This window comes from Meleagris gallopavo, chromosome 3, assembly GCF_000146605.3.
Source record: "Meleagris gallopavo isolate NT-WF06-2002-E0010 breed Aviagen turkey brand Nicholas breeding stock chromosome 3, Turkey_5.1, whole genome shotgun sequence".
Taxonomy (NCBI): domain Eukaryota; kingdom Metazoa; phylum Chordata; class Aves; order Galliformes; family Phasianidae; genus Meleagris; species Meleagris gallopavo.
Window position 1 is genome coordinate 63,003,644 of NC_015013.2, and position 20,000 is coordinate 63,023,643.

A 20,000-nucleotide genomic window follows, 5' to 3' on the forward strand; every position below is an offset into this window, starting at 1 on the left:
AAAAAAGCAGCATAATTGTTCTGCATTCCCGTGCCAGCAATTACAAAAATAACATTGCAGTGAGATTCATATACAAAGGGCCGAAATACAAGATTTGCCTTTGAGCTTTAGAGAAAACGGTTTGCACTATGAAATCCTCAATCTTTTAGAAACTTTTATTTTCATAATCTAAATTAATTCTCCATATGTATCATGCAGACCATCATCTTAATTTTCACTCAGCTGACAAGTATTTCTAATGACTATATAACTGCTTATGTATAATTGAATGTTAATTTGGGCTTTCTCGTGAATTAAGTGTTGCAATTCTTGCCAGAGAAATCTCAGGAAAACCAATAAATTAATCACAATACTAACAAGTTAGACAGGAAAATGGTGTGACCCCTCTTTAGCATAGAATCTATTAGACGAGGAAGGATTAACATGTATTTAGTAACAGCATGTTTGTGTAAGCTGTTGTGCTGTATTGCTTACCTTATCTCAAGGAGTAGAGCTTTCAAAATGAGACTTGGCAATATGCAAGTTATATTTGTTGAATATTCATTCAGAATAGAAAAGCCTACTAATGCCTCATTTATATTGTCATTTAAATCTAGTGCCACTTTAGATTAATTATAATCCAAATTACAGCTCTATGCAGTGCAAGAATTAATATGGAATTTATCCAGATTAATACATTTGCATTGAAAATGTAATATGTCTTTGCCATGGCTAAGGGGAGCACTTTTTAATAAGGTAGTAAACATGAAGAAGGATGGAAATTAACCTTCATTATTGCAATGAAAATTATCCTTTCATTTTCCTCTAATTAGAAAGAATACCAGTAATTATAATTTTAGAATTATTTTGAAGTTGAATAACATAATCTGATGTGTCAGAAATCTTAAATTATGCAATCTTTATCAAATACATGGATTCATAAATAACAAGACAGTATTTTGATTGTCAGTTTTCGAGGATTTTCTTTCTTTAGCGTTCTCCACCTTATCAGTCACACAAAAGTTTATATTTTTGTTTTGGGGTTTCAAACATGCTACAAACATGACGGCATCTGAATTGCAATGAAATATGTCATTTTTGTATTAGCAATGTTAGACAAGTTAACTAATTCTGTAACTGACAGTTAATCATTAACTAGTCTGCTTTGTGGTACTTGTTTTGAACTAGTCTTGGCTTTTCAGCTAAGTGTATTGAAAGTACGTTATTCATCTAAAACTACACTGTGTATTCTGCGTAATGTATTAAAGTTGTATTTCACAATTAAGAAAAAAAACACAAATGTTTCTCAAAAATAGAAAATTTGTATTTAAAGCATGAACAACAACAGATTTAGTCTCTTCCTCCAGCTGCATATTAAGAAGAGCATGCCAGTGGAACACTCAGCTATGAAAACAGTGCCACACCACAAGCTCAGGACCGTAACATTTTCTCTCCTCCCCTCTCGTCCTTCAATACCCTATCTGTAAGGCCATAACTTTATTCAGCCTCTCTGCAGGAAGCTCCTTAAAACACTAAATCCAATACAGAAAATGAAAAGTTGATGCAGCAAGAAAAGGAGCTAAGTTTTACAAGCTAGACCTTGCATAGGGAGTTCAAACCTCCTTTTCTTTCGTAGCTACACTTGTGACAAGAGAGGACTAGGCATAAAGTGCTGCTCTGCACTGGGAGATTCAATCCACTCCATGCATAGGGGCAAGTGGCTTCACCCCAGGTTGAGGAATCAGCCCCTTTTTCTTCAAACCTGTCAGCTACTGTTCTAATGTCCACATGTAACTTGGGTTCAGTAGAAAGTAACAGGGCTTCGGGTTGACTGAATCCGGAGCAACATCAACAAGGGAAACAACAAAGCCTCTGTAAATTTCACAATTAATATAAATATCATTGCAATCATAGTAAAAAGCTGTGCTTTTATATGCATTTATTGACCCCAGCACAGTGTTTGATGACTCCATAGTTTTATTATATTAACAACAAAAGAAAATTTAACCAAAAAAATACTTGTTTTTATTGAAACAAGAATAATGTGTTTCATGATTATTGTCCTTTGAAGTAATCAAGTCATCCTATCCTCTGGTGGAAGATGATATATAATATTAACCTTTTGTGTACACAGAGAGTACTCCAAGCTCAATTTCATTAGCAGTTGCATACCAATGCCAAAAACACTGCTAAATGCATTTTCACAAATGGATTTTTGGGCAGAATTTGGATCCCAATTTCTGTAACAAAATGTCAAAAACAATCTGCTGTGAAGAGGGGAAAAGAAGGCAGAATTGTTTTACTTTGCTTTTTAAATTCAGCATCCTATATGACGGTGTCACTTTACACCAGCTGAGATTCTGCCCCATTTGTCTTTTTACAGAAGCATTTTAAATGTGGCATATGATAGAGGTAAGGAACAGTAGTCAACTGTTAGACATTTTTGACAGTTGGAAATGAAGAGAGGTTAATAATTTGAACCTATCCTTCTAAAGTCTGAGAAGCAACCTTTCTCTGTTAATATAGTATGTCACTTTTTTACTTTCTATAATTCTTACCGTAAAGGCATTTAAATAATAATGATGTGTTGCCAAGTAAATGTGGCTAGGCCAGTGAGAACTGAATTATCATAAACCAAACTGAGTAATGAAGTTGTTGCTTTAGCATGTAGATTTTACCTTTAAGCTTCACCAGTGCTTTAGGTTGTAGGTATGTCTCTTAGCTGAGCCATCAAAATGTGGCCTGCAGGAACAGGTTCTCAGAGTGTAAAAATTCAGGGGGGCTCCGGAAAGCAGCGTGTTCAGATATTAAATCAATGCTGATAAATTGATAATTAAAAGTAGGAAAATATGGCAGGAATAAACTTTAATTTGAATGAGAACATACTGGTCTAAATTACACCATAAGAAATAATTACCAACTTAGGAATGAGAAACAATGTGTGGGGAAATCAGCTTTAATGTATAAGTCATAAAATATGTTTATGTTGTTTTTTTCCTAAATGCCCTTCAGAACATGTCTCTGTGTGATTCAGTTCTCAATTGTTTATTATTTTACCATGAGGACTTGGTATTTACCTTGAAAGCTGCTTTCTTATTTTACTTTTCTTTAATGTTGCTCTTTTAATATCAAATGTTGCACAAAGTCTACATAATTGATATAATAATAGAAAAGATACTGATTTTGCCTACAGAAAAATACAAGTATTTTCTTTGTTCATGTTTACTTTGTTGCCAAAACATCCATGACCTTATTTTTAAATTAATCCTAGGTTATTGTGCAACGAGGTGCAATTTGTTCATTTATATGAACCTTATGTGGATTGAAAAAAATCAAGATAAATCTTCATGCACAGCATACAATCAGATTACCCCTGGACTATATATTTACGTTGGGTCTGATAGCAATCAATGGTTTAGCTTCATTGCATTTCAAGATGTATTTGCACCCAGTGTCCAGTGATAGTGTCCTCACCCTGGAAATAATTTAGTTGCAAATTGACTGGAAGATGGTGAAAATTGAAAGTTAAAATTAGAAATACTCATAATAAACAGCAGAAAAAAGGTCAGATGATGCTGCACTATGATGAGATTGGAATGGTTGGTAAATGAGGTTTTGTGTTTGTCGTGAGATGTATGTGACATGCCTACCCAATGCTCTTGTAATATCCAGCCTAGCAGAAGAGATTATCTGGCAAATTGACGCTGGAAAGAATTTTCTGATGGACTGGGAAATTAGAATTGCACTCTTTTCTTTGATGTGTGCAAGACTGGGCTACATTACACAGCTAGAGTAGGCATAATATTAAATATAGTATTTAATACTTAATAGTAAAACTATCTATAGAAAACAATTATATTCTGGTTTTGATCACAAATGCCAGACTATAAAAATTCACAGTGTAAACATCTAAGGCAATCCCAAATGACTGATCTTTGTATATAATTAATATTAAGTTAGCTCTGAAATCCTATTCTCCACAGTATTTCTTTTAAAGCCTCACTATATTTAGCTTCAGAATTGTAAGTAGGCAGGAGTTATCAAAACACCACAATAATCATATTTCTCAGACAATTTAGGAAAGAGAGAGTGTAATTAAACATCAGCAAATTAATTATTTTGGAAAACAGGATTTTTAAGCAAAAGTTGATTTGTTTTAATGTAATACACAAATTCACACCGAGCTGCTAAAGAAAGCATCTTATTGATTAATCTTTGAAGGCAACCTGAGGTTATCTAAACAGTAGAAAATAGTTCATTTTTAAATGTATTTATAGAGTATCCATCAAGGATAGAAGTGTTTTCGTTTTTATACTTACCAGAGTTGGTTTTCTCAAATATATATATTTTTTCTCAGAACATAAAAAAAATACCCTCAGAGACAACACAGACCTTTGGAATCACAGCCTCTTTGTAAAACAGAGTATTTTCAAGTTTAAAATGTGTTCTTAAAAATTGTTTTTGGAACAGGAATAGTCACACCAGAGAAGGAACCAAAAGTGAACACTGTTGTAGGGGCGCAACAACTTCTTCTGGCAAAAGAAGAGGATGGTGCAGCTAAAAAATCAAAGCCTCCAGAGGACAATAAATTTTGTCATGAGCAGGTAAAGGAAAATGTAAGAATTTAATTGTATTCTAGAATTCTTTCAAATAAGAATAAAACAAAGATGACGTGCTGTTAAAACAGCAATATCAGAAAGTTATTAAAGCACATTGACTAATATCCTGCATCTTAATTTGATATTTTTCAGTTTTATCAGTGTCCTTATTGTAACTACAATAGTAGGGACCCAAATCGTATCCAGATGCATGTCCTGTCCCAGCATTCAATGCAACCTGTTATCTGCTGCCCCCTCTGCCAAGATGTCCTCAGCAACAAAATGCATCTCCAGCTTCATTTGACCCATTTGCACAGTGTGTCACCTGACTGTGTGGAGAAGCTGCTCATGACTGTAAGTGATCCAAATACTGAAGTGCACACTACAGAAATGTATTCTGGCCTCTTGGCAATGTATATGTTGTGATATAGCATTTTGGTAGCCAGAGATGGGGAACAGATCAAGATTCTCAGTTTCTGTTGCCAGGTTGTCTGTTGACTGATGTCCCTTGGGAATTCTCCAAGGGACTGGAGGTGGATTTCAAAGATGCTGAAAACCTACAGTACCTCATTGACTTTACCTTGGAATAAGCAACCTCTGAGCGTACACCTGTAAATTTAATCTATCCAGGTCTCGGGTATATCCTGACTTGAATTTGTAAAAAAACGGAGGACTTTCCTGTGAAATGTAGTGCCAAAATATAGATGTATTCTTGAGTATAACTGTGCTACTTTCATTATATTATTTGAATTTCATCATAAAATATCAATAGTAGTACTAATTGGAAAACACAAGTGTCGTATTTTTCATTATATCCCATTTTTTACTTTCTGCCTCTACGTAATAAACGCTTCAGACTTTTTGTGAAAAAATATGAGTGTGAAAAGGTAGGGCAGTTCTTCTGGATAAAGAATACCTGTTTTCAAGTACCTACCCTGGATCAGGCATAGATTTGAAACAGATTACTCACATTTGGCAGAGTTCAGAAAACAAATCTTGTCAAATTTCACCTGAGAAATCCTGTTCTTCACAGCGAAATGTCATGGACCAATCAAAATAATAAACTTCCTAGAAAAAGAATGTCTCAACACTATGTAAATCAGTGTCAGAAAAACACAGTCAAGTCTAGGGTTTTTTTTTGTTATTATTACATTGTATTTTCAGATAGAATATAGACTTCGCAAGACACCATAGTGAATAGTTATCTTACCTTTTTTTTTACCAGGATACGTTCTTGGAAATCTCAGGGATCCTTAAAGATTTATTTCTGTAACCACAGACAACTCATTCATTTATAACATTGCAGTGGTAGGCCAGCCACCTAACCAAAAACAGCAAAAAAGAATAAAGAATTGAAAGAGATCTTTAATGGAGATACTTGTGCCTGGTGCTGATGAGCAATGCTGAATTGGAAATCAACAAAAACAGTTTAAAGTTTTTCTTTCTTCTTTTCTTTTCCTCAGTTCTCTACTTAGTGTAATTCTGCCAAACTATGTACTTTTGGCCCTATCACAAGTAGAGTACTGTAGAAATTTAATATTTACAGGCCCTTTTTGGAAACTGAGCAAATGCGAAAAAACATCGTATTTTGGAGAAGAAAAGGCTCTGGGGAAACCTGATAGCAGTCTTTCAGTGTCTAAAGGAGGGCTATAAGAAAGAAGACGACAGAATCTTTAGCGGGGGCTGATGTGACAGGACAAGGGAAAATGGTTTCAAACTTAAAGAGGAAAGATTTAGGTTCATTATCAGGAAGAAGTTTGTTTGTTTGTTTGTCTGTTTGTTTTGTGTAAAAAGGATTGTGAGGCACTGGAACAGGTTGACCAGAGAGGTGGTGGATGCCCCATCCCTGGAGACCCTCAAAGGATTAAGCTGGACAGGGGTCTGAGCAAGCTAATCTAGCTGTAGGTGTCCCTGTTCATTGCAGAGGTGTGGGATCAGACGACCTTTAAGGGTTCTTTTAAATTCAAACAAGACTATGATTCTTTGATGTTGAGGATTACTATCTTCTCAAGTTTTTCTTGGTTTCCTCTATGCTGATAATGGGACAACTTTGAAATCTGTCCTATTCTCTGTATATGCTGTAAGTCTTTTCTCACCTACTGACTTGTCCCTCATTATTATTTTTTTTTTTGGTCAGAGAAAAATGTCGACTTGCAAAACATAATCGACATCATTTAAATTTTCCTAGTTGATAAAACGACTATTTTCTGTCCATATCTGAACTCAAAACAATAAATACCATTTAGAGCAAAATATTCATCTCTGGGACATTTGCAGTTAACTAGGTCATTTTTGTAGAAGTCCCTTCTGCCCAAACAAAATCAAAGTCACTAAATCTGAACAAAAGAAAAACATGAAGCATCAAACAAATGATCATGTCAATTTAACTGCACTGAGAACTATCAGACATCTAGAATATCACGTCTTTCAAAGATTTCTGTCTAGAATTCAAACATAACGTAACGTGTAAAGTAGACTGAAGAAGATACTTACATAGGGAATTTAGAACAAAGGAAAGAGAAAAACCCATATTTTAAATGACAATAAGTTGCTTCTTCTGTTTGGAAATCATCTTATAATTTTCTTTAACAGATCATTTGTTTAAAAAGCTATTCAGGTAAGGTAAAGTGTGATTACCCTTAGTCAAGAATTGGCTGCTGGCTGTATCTCAGCACAGTCTCTATCTGTGGAGGAAGTCCAAGGAAAATTCCCATTAGAAACCCAACCAATGTTCTTTGTAGTGACATTAATCCCAGTAAAATATTGAATATATATGCTTCTATGGCATCACTTTATTGTGGATTCTTTTGAGTTTACCTCTTCCGAAGCACAGACAGTGCTCCGATTTTATGGCCCATCAGGAGCCATTATCAAGGATTGAACCAAGGCCTTTGTTTAATCTTGGCAGTCTTTGAGATGTGGTGGTCTTTTCAATTATAATTTCATGTTGCTTTGTGACTTTTCCTGTAATAATACTGTATTCTTGGTTTTCCAAGGTTCCTGTACCAGATGTCATGATGCCCAATAGTATGCTATTGCCAGCAGCTGCTTCAGAGAAATCTGAACGTGACACACCTGCAACCATTACAGCTGAGGGATCTGGGAAATATTCAGGTATACAAGAAAAAAGTATGGATTGCTATTCTTTACTAGGCCAACATAAAGCATACTATTTGCCACTCTTGATTTCTGATGAAAAAAATGCTAATACTATGTGTTATTCTCTTCTACTTGTGTAAAATACACTTAACTTTCTTTAACTAGGTGAAAGTCCTGTGGATGAGAAAAGTACTCCTGGGATTGACGAATCAAAACCTGGAATGGAAATTAAGAGTGAGGAGCAGAAGCCACCTAAAGAATCTACTGAAACGCCAGATTGGAATAAGAGTGGCAGTAAAGATATAAAGACCACAGATTCAATGCCAGATCAGCTAAATGAACAGCAGAAGAAGCAACAGCTCTCTGTTTCTGACCGCCATGTCTATAAGTACCGTTGTAACCATTGTAGCTTGGCTTTTAAGACTATGCAGAAGCTTCAAATACATTCCCAGTATCATGCTATTCGGGCAGCTACCATGTGTAGCCTTTGCCAACGTAGCTTCCGTACATTCCAGGCTTTAAAAAAACACTTGGAAGCAGGCCACCCTGAACTCAATGAAGCTGAACTTCAGCAGCTGTGTGCATCTTTACCTGTTAATGGTGAACTCTGGGCGGAAGGTGAAGGAATGGGACAAGATGATCATGCACTAGAGCAGGAAATAGAAAGAGATTATGAGATGGACCAGGAAGGTAAAGCAAGCCCTGTAGGAAGTGATAGTAGCTCTATTCCAGATGATATGGGCTCAGAACCAAAGCGAACCTTACCTTTTAGAAAAGGGCCAAATTTTACTATGGAAAAATTTCTAGATCCGTCTCGCCCATATAAGTGTACAGTATGTAAAGAGTCTTTTACTCAGAAGAACATTCTCCTGGTCCACTATAACTCAGTCTCCCATCTACATAAACTCAAAAAGGTTTTGCAGGAAGCATCAAGTCCTGTCCCTCAAGAAACCAACAGCAACACTGACAACAAACCCTACAAATGCAGCATTTGTAATGTTGCATATAGCCAAAGTTCTACATTGGAAATCCACATGAGATCTGTGCTTCATCAGACAAAGGCAAGGGCTGCAAAATTAGAACCAAGTGGTAATATAAGTAGCGGAAATAGTGTAGCAGGGAATGTTAATAGCCCCAGCCAAGGAATACTAGACTCTATGAATTTACCAGCAGTTAACAGCAAAGAACCACATTTAGATGCCAAAGAATTAAATAAAAAGCAAGCTTCTGAATTAATTTCTGCTCAACCTACACATCACCCACCCCAGTCACCAGCACAACTTCAAATGCAACTACAGCATGAACTGCAACAGCAAGCTGCATTCTTTCAACCCCAATTTCTAAACCCAGCTTTTTTGCCTCACTTTCCAATGACACCAGAAGCACTCCTACAGTTCCAGCAGCCTCAATTCCTTTTCCCATTTTATATTCCTGGGACAGAATTTAGCTTAAGCCCAGACCTGGGTTTGCCTGGTTCTGCCACATTTGGTATGCCTGGAATGGCTGGTATGACAGGATCATTGCTGGAAGATTTGAAGCAGCAGATACAAACCCAGCACCATGTTGGTCAAACACAGTTACAGATACTGCAGCAACAAGCACAACAATATCAATCTACCCAACCCCAACTTCAGTCCCAAAAACAGCAGCAGCAAAGCAGCAAGCTGATGAAAGCAGAGCAAACTAGCTTAGTAAGCACAGACTGCCAGTTGATAAAGGATATGCCATCATATAAGGAGTCTGAAGAGATTTCTGAGAAACAAGAGAAGCCAAAGCAAGAATTTACTAATGAGAGTGAAGGACTAAAAGAAAACAAAGATATGAAGAAACCAAAATCCTCCGAACCAGCCATCCCACCACCCAGAATAGCTTCTGGAGCAAGGGGGAATGCAGCTAAGGCTTTATTGGAGAACTTTGGTTTTGAGCTAGTAATCCAATACAATGAGAACAGACAAAAAGTGCAGAAAAAAAGCAAGACTGGTGAAGGTGATAATACAGACAAACTAGAGTGTGGAACCTGCAGTAAGCTCTTTTCCAACATTCTTATTCTGAAGAGTCATCAAGAACATGTGCATGGGCAGTTTTTTCCATATGGGGCATTAGAAAAATTTGCTCGACAGTACAGGGAGGCATATGACAAGCTTTATCCAATTTCTCCATCCTCTCCAGAAACACCTCCACCACCACCACCACCTCCGCCACCGCCGCCACCTCCTCCTCCTCCAACTCCTTCTCAGCCTTCTTCAGCTGGGCTGGAAAATTCAGAACACAACTCCCACTCCTTTACAAGCTCCACCACCAACACCACCACCACCACCTCCTCCTCCACCACCACCTCCTCCACCACCACCACCACCATCTGCCCCACCTCAAGTCCAGCTTCCGGTTTCACTTGATCTCCCACTCTTCCCTCCAATTATGATGCAGCCAGTGCAGCATCCTGCACTGCCTCCTCAGCTTGCCCTTCAGTTGCCACCAATGGATACTCTGTCTGCAGATCTTACCCAGCTTTGTCAACAGCAGCTGGGATTAGATCCTAATTTCCTGCGCCACTCTCAGTTCAAGCGTCCACGTACACGAATCACAGATGATCAGTTAAAAATATTGCGGGCTTATTTTGATATTAACAATTCTCCAAGTGAAGAACAGATCCAAGAAATGGCTGAGAAGTCTGGTCTTTCACAGAAAGTTATCAAGCACTGGTTTCGTAATACACTGTTTAAAGAACGACAGAGAAATAAAGATTCTCCATATAACTTCAGCAACCCTCCCATAACAGTGCTGGAAGATATCAGAATAGATCCTCAGCCTTCAGCTGTTGAACCTTACAAGTCTGATGCATCTTTCAGCAAGAGGTCATCTAGAACACGGTTTACTGATTACCAGCTTCGTGTCCTCCAAGACTTCTTTGATACAAATGCTTATCCAAAGGATGATGAAATTGAACAACTTTCAACTGTTCTTAACCTACCTACTCGAGTTATTGTTGTCTGGTTCCAAAATGCACGGCAGAAAGCTCGCAAAAGTTATGAAAATCAAGCTGAAACTAAGGACAATGAGAAAAGGGAATTGACAAATGAACGCTACATTCGAACTAGTAACATGCAGTATCAGTGCAAAAAGTGCAGTGTGGTTTTTCCCAGGATCTTTGATTTGATTACGCACCAGAAAAAGCAGTGTTATAAAGATGAAGATGATGATGCTCAAGATGAAAGCCAAACTGAAGATTCCATGGATGCCGCAGATCAAACAGTATATAAGAACTGCACAGTTTCTGGCCAAAACGATGCATCAAAAAGCCTGGCAGTCACGGCAGCAAGCTCTGGCTCTGGTTCTAGTACTCCTTTGATTCCATCCCCCAAACCAGAGGCTGAGAAGGCTTCTCCTAAACCAGAGTCGACTGAAAAACCAAAACCAAATGAAACCATCTCCAAGCAAACTGATACAACTTCCCAAAGTACCAAACCAGTACAGTCTGCTCCAGTAACCCCTTCTGATCCTCAGCCCTCTGCTTCTCAACCACAGCAACAAAAACAATCACAAATAATAGGGAGACCTCCTTCTGCATCACAGACTACACCTGTTCCTTCCAGTCCTTTACCAATTTCAATGACCCCTCTACAGAACAGTCTACCTCCTCAGTTATTACAGTACCAATGTGATCAGTGTACAGTTGCCTTTCCAACTCTAGAACTTTGGCAAGAGCACCAGCACATGCATTTCCTAGCAGCCCAAAACCAATTTATTCACTCACAGTTTCTAGAGAGACCAATGGATATGCCCTATATGATATTTGACCCCAATAATCCTTTGATGACTGGACAGTTACTTAATAGTTCTCTTGCTCAGATGCCACCACAGACTGGCTCATCACATGCAGCACACCCTGCTACAGTTTCTGGTTCCATGAAACGGAAGCTGGATGATAAAGAAGACAATAACTGTAGTGAGAAAGAGGGAGGAAACAGTGGAGAAGATCAACATCGCGATAAGCGTCTAAGAACTACAATTACTCCAGAGCAGCTGGAAATACTCTATGAAAAGTACCTGTTAGATTCCAACCCCACCAGAAAGATGCTAGATCACATTGCACGTGAAGTGGGACTTAAAAAGAGAGTTGTACAAGTCTGGTTTCAGAACACAAGAGCCCGAGAAAGAAAAGGACAGTTCCGTGCTGTTGGTCCAGCCCAGTCCCATAAGAGGTGTCCTTTTTGTCGAGCTCTGTTTAAAGCAAAATCAGCTTTAGAAAGTCACATTCGCTCTCGACATTGGAATGAAGGGAAACAGGCAGGCTATAGTTTGCCTCCAAGTCCTTTGATATCAACTGAAGATGGAGGAGATAGTCCGCAAAAATACATATTTTTTGATTACCCATCATTGTCATTAGCAAAAACGGAACTATCGAGTGAAAATGAACTAGCCTCCACTGTATCAACACCCATTAGCAAAACTGCAGAAATGTCACCAAAAAATCTCTTAAGTCCTTCTTCTTTTAAAGCAGAGTCTAGCGAGGATATAGAAAATTTGAATGCTCCTCCTGCTGACTCTGCATATGATCAAAACAAGACTGACTTTGATGAGACTTCATCAATTAATACAGCAATTAGTGATGCCACAACAGGAGATGAGGGGAACAATGAAATGGAGAGCACGACTGGTAGTTCAGGGGATGCAAAGCCTGCATCACCTCCCAAAGAGCCAAAAACACTTGTGAATGATGCTCTAACAAAAGCTGCAACTACACCTACGAATGAGAATACTGATGATAAATTTCTCTTTTCCCTTACAAGCCCCTCAATACATTTCAGTGAAAAAGATGGTGATCATGACCAAAGTTACTACATTACTGATGACCCTGATGATAATGCCGACCGCAGTGAAACTTCAAGCATAGCTGATCCAAGTTCACCTAACCCCTTTGGAGCTAGCAATCCCTTTAAATCCAAAAACAGTGATCGGCCAGGCCACAAACGTTTCCGAACACAAATGAGTAACCTTCAGCTTAAAGTTCTCAAAGCTTGCTTTAGTGACTACCGGACTCCAACAATGCAAGAATGTGAAATGTTAGGGAATGAGATTGGTCTGCCCAAACGTGTAGTCCAAGTCTGGTTTCAGAATGCACGGGCAAAAGAAAAGAAATTCAAAATTAACATAGGGAAGCCATTCATGATAAATCAGACTGGGCCTGATGGGACAAAGCCAGAATGCTCTCTATGTGGTGTAAAATATTCTGCACGTTTGTCCATAAGAGATCATATCTTTTCCAAACAACATATTACAAAAGTGAGAGAAACTGTGGGAAGTCAGCTAGATCGGGAGAAAGATTATTTAGCTCCTACAACAGTCAGACAGCTGATGGCGCAGCAGGAATTGGATCGCATAAAAAAGGCTACTGATGTGCTAGGATTAACAGTACAGCAGCCGGGCATGATGGACAGCAGTTCTCTTCATGGCATCAGTTTGCCAGCAGCTTATCCAGGACTTCCTGGCCTTCCTCCTGTTCTTCTACCTGGAATGAATGGTCCATCCTCCTTACCTGGATTTCCACAAAGTTCGAACAGTAAGTCTATAATCTTGTGTAGTCATCTTGTATAGTCACCATTCCCTTCTAAAACAATATATTGTGCATTCACATTATTGGGTGATCGAGCACTGGAACAGATTGCCCAGAGAGATTGTGAAGTCTCCTTGGAGATCTTCAAAAGTCACCTGGGCATGGACTGAGCAACCAGCTCTAGGTGGCCTTGCTTGAGAAGGGGTTAGACTAGATAAACTCCAGAGATTCCTTCCACTCTGTGATGATATGATTCTGTAGTAGCTAAAAAATATTCCAATGAGATGTATCCAGTGCCATACAAGACTGTCACTGCAAACTGGGTGAAATGTCTGATTTCCCCTAATCAGAGTATATAGGTTTTAATTGAAATCTAATAAACAGAAATGTTTTTGAGCCCATATTAGGCTTCTGTAACATCAAAAATATAGCAATAGCGTTGTTATTGGAGGTTTTCATTTGTTTGTTGTTGTTGTTTTTCTGAATAATATTACTGTAGGCAAAATGTGGGTTAGAATTTTGTCTGCAAAATCTTTGTATGCACATATTTTAAATAACATCTGATGAAGTACAAAATAGTCATTTCCACTGTAGTGTTTCATCAGGCATTTAGTCCACTCCTTATGACAGTGTAATCTGTTAATTCACAATAAACACTAAAAAATTCTGCCCCAAACCCTGTAATATATTTCTGAATAATTAGAATAATTAGAAGTTTTCTGTTGAAGGTGATTACTAATGGTAGTTTCAATATGATCCAAATTTTAGGAGTTTCTGAATATCTTCTACTCCTAGTTTTTAGACATTGCACGACTTTGTTTGAATCTGTGCTTTTAAACTGAGCACGTAACTCTGCTGGCTGGTTTTTGCTCACATTGGAAAGTACTTCCTCTTAAAATAACTGTAATAGAAGTTAGAGAATCAAGATTTCTGTAGAATGATTTGTTTAGCCCTCAAAGGATGAACTTACTATTTTTATTTGTAGTAGGATCCAATTTTACAGAGTTCATTGTGAGTGCAGCATTGCAGACTGAAGTTCTCTGATTGATCCTCAAACTTTACGCATTTATATCATGCGCAGCAGAGGTAGGGAGTTGATTAAGACACTTCACCTCATTTTATCAAGTAATTCAACTTGCTAGTAATCTCTAATTTTTGTTTTTTTACAAAACAACTAACTTTGGCAAATAAGATAGGGGTTTAATCGCTAGTGTTGTTAGGCAAACTAAGACTATAGCAATGTCTTTTCTGCTACCCATCTCTGCTTTGATTAATGATGACGATGTTATTATTTCCCTAAGTAGTGGCCAAAGTATCTCACTTTTCTCTTCATTGGATCAGAATGGCTTCCACAATGGAGTTTCTGGCTGACTGCCCTCTGGCTTTTGTAAAATATTTATTGGCACAGAGAGTGCATATAAAAGAAATATAAAGTTGTTGTATTTCCTTCTTAATGGCATACAGTGTCCAGCTCCAAAAATGGCTAGTTGTTGTTCATTAAAATTATAGATATGGTTTCTCCATATAACTTTGCTAAATGCATATATCACTCTGAAAGTAATGCCCCCTGCTTATTTCCATGGAAACTACTACAGATAAAAAGAACACAATAGTGTTATTTGATAGGGCAAATTCTCAGCTGCAAAACACTATTCTTCATCATAGTCATTAGCATTAGCAATGCATTTCAACAGTGATGAGCAAAAGCCTGCATGCTGTGCTCATAAAAATCTGCACTGGCAGAGGTGCCTCACTGTTTTGTACTGCTAAAATGACATCATTGCTAGGAAGACATTACCCATACAGTCCATCTTTCATCAGCTTGAACATATAGAAATCAGAAGGTGCCAAATTTGGACTACACAGTGTGGTTGTACAGTCCAGACAGGAATGACAATGTGCTCCATGGTCTTCAAACTGGTATGGCTCCTGGTTATGGCCTGGAAGAAGAATGTCTTCTCCAGCCTGTCTCTGCAAGTTCAAGCCTTCAGCTTAGTCAGCGTCATAAAGTAACATTCAGAGATTATGGTCAGTTTGGGTTCCAGGAAATCCAGAAGAATCATTTGTTTCCTACCTGAAATAACAGTGCACATCACTCTACTCACTGAGGGCTGTGTTTTGATTTTTTTTTTTTCCAGTGGGAATTCATATATCACCACTTTATGGCCTGTTGTTTTGACTCTGGCTTGTGATGATGATATCACATTTAATCATGAGTAATGATGTGATCCAGGAAACTGTCACCTTTTGCCTTGAATTGGTTCATTAGCCCCTGCAAAACTTGCATATGGTGTTCTTTCTGTTCATATGTTAGCAATTATGGGACCCATCTATTGCGAACTTTGTGATATTCCAATGTTTTCACCATTGTTTCCAAAACATTGAAGCCCATACTAAGCTCCATAAACAGTTCCCTGGTCATAATCTGCTGATTCACATGGATGAGCTGACTGAAGTGCTCTTCATTTTGTGTGGTGACAGCTATGCATGGCTGTCCAGAATGTGGCTTGTTTTTCATGTTGCTGTCTCCATTGCTGATATGCAACACCCACCACTTCACTGTGCTCATATCTACTGTTTGGTCTCCATAGCATTCAGCAAGTGTTGATGAATGCCAATGGATGTCATTTTTTTGCATGGGGGAGTTCAATGACATATGTTTGCTCCATACATACTTCCATGTCAGACTGCTCCTCCACTGCCATTTATCACACAGCAACTAAATTTAACAGAATATTGTCAGGAAGGTTCAGACTCTACTGCCATAAAACCAACACCTAGCTCTGTAGTCGTGGGCCAACATAATAAAATAGGAGGCATTACATTCAGAGCAGCCTTTGTAGATTTTTGTAGATTTGTTTAGGTCAACCTTCAGCTAAAATGGTTTAAAATGCTAAAATAAATTTGTTGGGAACATATTATTACATTCTTTTACTCTCAATAACAGGAAGTGAGTCCATGTGCAAAGTGCTGATCGTGAATGGCTGCACAACCATGGTAGCCTTTCAGTTGTTTCGAAGAGCTATTTTTGAGAACGTTACTTGGCCTTGGCCAAAACTGTATGTGACCATCCTCACTGTTTATCTTTACAAATGACTGAGTTCAATCTTTAGACTATATTCCCTGGTACTGTTTAACCTACTAGAATTAATCAGAATCTATGCATTTTTCTGTTAATAATATAAAAGCAGAATGCCAGGTAAACAGGCCTACTGATCCATAGTAACTCACTTTCCTTATTTTCCAATTTCCACAAATTATCTCTTCTTTGAGATAAACATAAATCATTAGTATCATAGCATACATAGTGCACTGCCAATTGAGATGGATTTTTTAGCCTCTTTCATCTTGCGTCTTCTTAAGGTTAATTAGCCCATTGTGGGCAAGGCCCACTGTGTAAATCAGCTTGTACAGACTTTTTTTTTTTTTCTTCTGCTATATGCTAAATAACCCTTACATCCTGCGTTGGATCCTTGGCAAATACTTGAATGTATAAATCTCTATTCCCTAATGATACAAAATGGAGCAGTCACAGTGAATGGAAAAAATAGATTATTTTAATCATTCACTATAAAAATAAGTAATAGAGGTTCTCCAATATGGGCTCAACACTAGTATTTCCTGCAACTAATTGACCCATTTCTATTTTCTCACCTAGACTGCTTTGCTTGATGAGTCACATTTTGATGCTAAGAGTTGTTTAAATAGGACTTGTTTAGTTCCTAGTAAACTTGTTTTTGGCTATCGTTTTGCTAGAACTGTGAATATTCTCAGTTAGCAGGACAATTGCTCTGCATCATCCTCTACATGAAGGATTTTGTTGAAGCTGATTCCCTTATGACTCCCTATCAAATTCTTCAAGTCTACTTGTGAAATTTATTGCAGTTTCTTCATTTGTCATTCATGTGTCATTTCTGCATTTTGGCCCAATCCTGAAAATGCACTTTAGAAGAAGGCTCACTGAGACCTCCTATGTTTAAATATTTACCAGTTTGCATTGATGTTTATGGTATTGGCGTTTCCTTTGGCAAACCCCACCCAATCCCTTCATGTTTGTTTAAAGGGCAAATGTCAAAATTAGTAAGAACCTCACTTCTAAAGAACATATTTGCAGTTTTCTAAGGTAAGGAAATATTGAAACTACAATAATAAACATAAAATTTAAAATTCTCTCCTGCATTTCTCTTCAATCATGATAGACAAATACATGAGCCTGCTTATTTTCACTTGTTGTATGAGAGATTTACTTCAATATTCTTGCATCCAACATTGTGAATACAACTGTGAATACAACTAACTTTTTCAAAATATTAGACTTTTAAAAATGCAACGTTTGTTTTTACAAAAGGTTTGAAATGGAACAATAATCCTAAATCCTAAATCATGAGGGAAATATTTTCATACATTTCATTTTGTCTCTTGTTTAGTGCTCAGACTGGGCTTCTATTTGCAAAGTTTACTGCACTCATTAAAATAAGATTAATTTCATTTCTGAATGAAAGGACCCATTAACTTTAAACTTTGTTCTAAATTGTTTTTGTTCAGAACTTTGTTCTAAAACAAGTGTCTTGCAATGTCAGAATTATTGTATGGTTCTAGGATGATATGTCTAAGAATCTTCTCATCTGTGGGATATATTTCTCTAAATAACACTTTTGTATTATCTTGTGGGTATTATAGCTACATTCACTCAACTTATATACTTATATATTCAATATACTTCCTAATATGGAGTTATTTGGTGGAATTCTAATTCATACGGAATTTTAGTTCTGGCATGATTATGTTCTTGAAGTTCTTTCTTGTTTTCTAGATGACTGTAGATAAGGGAATTCACCTGCTGTTTTTAGCTGTTATTGAAATTTACACTTCCTTTTCTCTTTAATTTCATGTTACATTGTAGAAAACTAGTGCATAATTTTGCCTTAAGCTATTAATACTTGTTCTATGTCATCACCCATTACCATAGTTTTTTTGCATATCACTTAAGCCTGAGTTCCTTTAAACATTCACAGCAGCTTTTTTCAAGAATGCACACATCATCACTGGGTAAAATTTACTTAGTAGTTTTTAAAATCTTGTTCAGAGAGCAGCTTGATTCAACAGCAATTACTTTCCACATAATCAGGACACTAAATTCTGTTCTCTGTTTGCTTTTGGCCCACTGGTAGCACTTTCATTTCTATGTCTTTAGTCCTCTAATTCCCCTAAGGAAAAGAAAAATCTTTCCTCTTTGGGAGCCACTTAAAAGAGTTAGCAGAATTAGAGTGCTTCTTCATTATCAGTGAATTTTCTATTTTAAATCTCTCAAGTCTGGAAATGCAGCATTTGTTTCAACAAGTTTTCTTCTTTTGGTTTTGGAAGCCTGGGCTCCACATTTACCTTTCAGTAAAATAGGTAAATTTCACTCTTGTACTACAGCCTGCATTCTAAACATTTCAACCAAATTCCAAATAATAGCTGCAAAATGTAATAGATCTTGCCTGCTGTGGATATCATCAAGATGAGAATAATGAAGACAACATGATATGTAAGGGTTGAAGAGAGTAAGAAGAGAAAGAAATCAGAAAAATCTGATGTAGCTGACAGCCCCCCAAAAAAGAAAAAGCTGGGGCAGCAGTTCATATGATTGCATCATTCATGAATTTTTCATCTACAGTATTTGTCATTTGAAATATTTTCTGCAAAATCCATACACAATTGCCTGTTATTTCCTACTGAAAGGACAGGGGCAAGCAATAGCATCTTCTGTGTCATTGTGCAGTAACTGTGACAGTTACCCACTTTTTAATTATAACTGTTGTGACTTGTTTCACTATGCTATCTAATCCATGCTCACAATGCATTTTAACTCCTTAATGTTCCCCTACCATTAAATAGGAGTAATGACATGGTGACAAACATTAAATGGCCTCTTTGTTAAATCTGATAATTATTCCCTTTGAATCCTAATTGCTTTATTCCTAAGCAATGCTAAGCACCTGGATATTGATGATTTAAGTGTCATTCCTGTTCACTCCATTAGTGCTTTCTAGTAGCTAATATCCTTCTAACCACCATTACAGAACCTGCATTTATTGTTCTCTTATCTGTGCACTAGTACGCTGTTCCTGGTATTGCTTCACTTGTACAGTTCTGTGTACTTCACACATTTTGTGTGCTCTTTTCTCTAACAAACTTACTTGCCTGAAAAAATGACACGAAGTGTAAAGTATAGCCTTTTGAAGTTAGTTGCCTTTATACCCTGTGCCATCATTTAATTTTCTGACCAACTATGGATTTCACAGAAGTTGCTTTTTAATAGACTGTTATCAGTCACTGCACTATACTGGGTACTTGAAACAGAGAAAAGATTTCTTCAATTAATATATGAGACATGCTTCTTGTGTATATGCACTCTCCAGTCAGAACCAGTCCATCTTTAGGTTGCTTTCTCTAATGAGGTGGAGGACACCTTGCCTGCATATTTCAAGTAAACTGAGAACAGCAGCATTCCTGTGTCGATGTACTTTAGTGCTATTACACTTATTTCCCAGCAAATATAGCACTGACCTGACAGTATGAGCTCTGTTCATACTCTCTCAAAAATGAAAATGTAAGCTGTGTGGTGTCCCAGTAATTAATAGCATTTGATTGCTTGTTCTCTTGGATTTTTGAATGGTCATTTCCTGTTGATATTTACTTATCTAGACATCTTTATTTATTTATTATTATTGCATTTTTGCCCAGCAATTTGGATAAAAATTCCTTTTTATTTGAGAGCTAATTAC

General features: G+C 37.3%; 1 protein-coding gene across 1 annotated transcript in view; it reads left to right on the top strand.

The window, feature by feature from the left end:
* Nucleotides 1-20,000, top strand: part of ZFHX4 (zinc finger homeobox 4) — a 62,965-nt gene that overhangs the window by 39,764 nt on the left and 3,201 nt on the right. Inside the window, 5 exon segments of the mRNA XM_031552958.1 lie at nucleotides 4,450-4,583; nucleotides 4,731-4,931; nucleotides 7,574-7,691; nucleotides 7,842-9,927; nucleotides 9,929-13,236. Coding sequence (XP_031408818.1) covers nucleotides 4,450-4,583; nucleotides 4,731-4,931; nucleotides 7,574-7,691; nucleotides 7,842-9,927; nucleotides 9,929-13,236 — 5,847 coding nt within the window.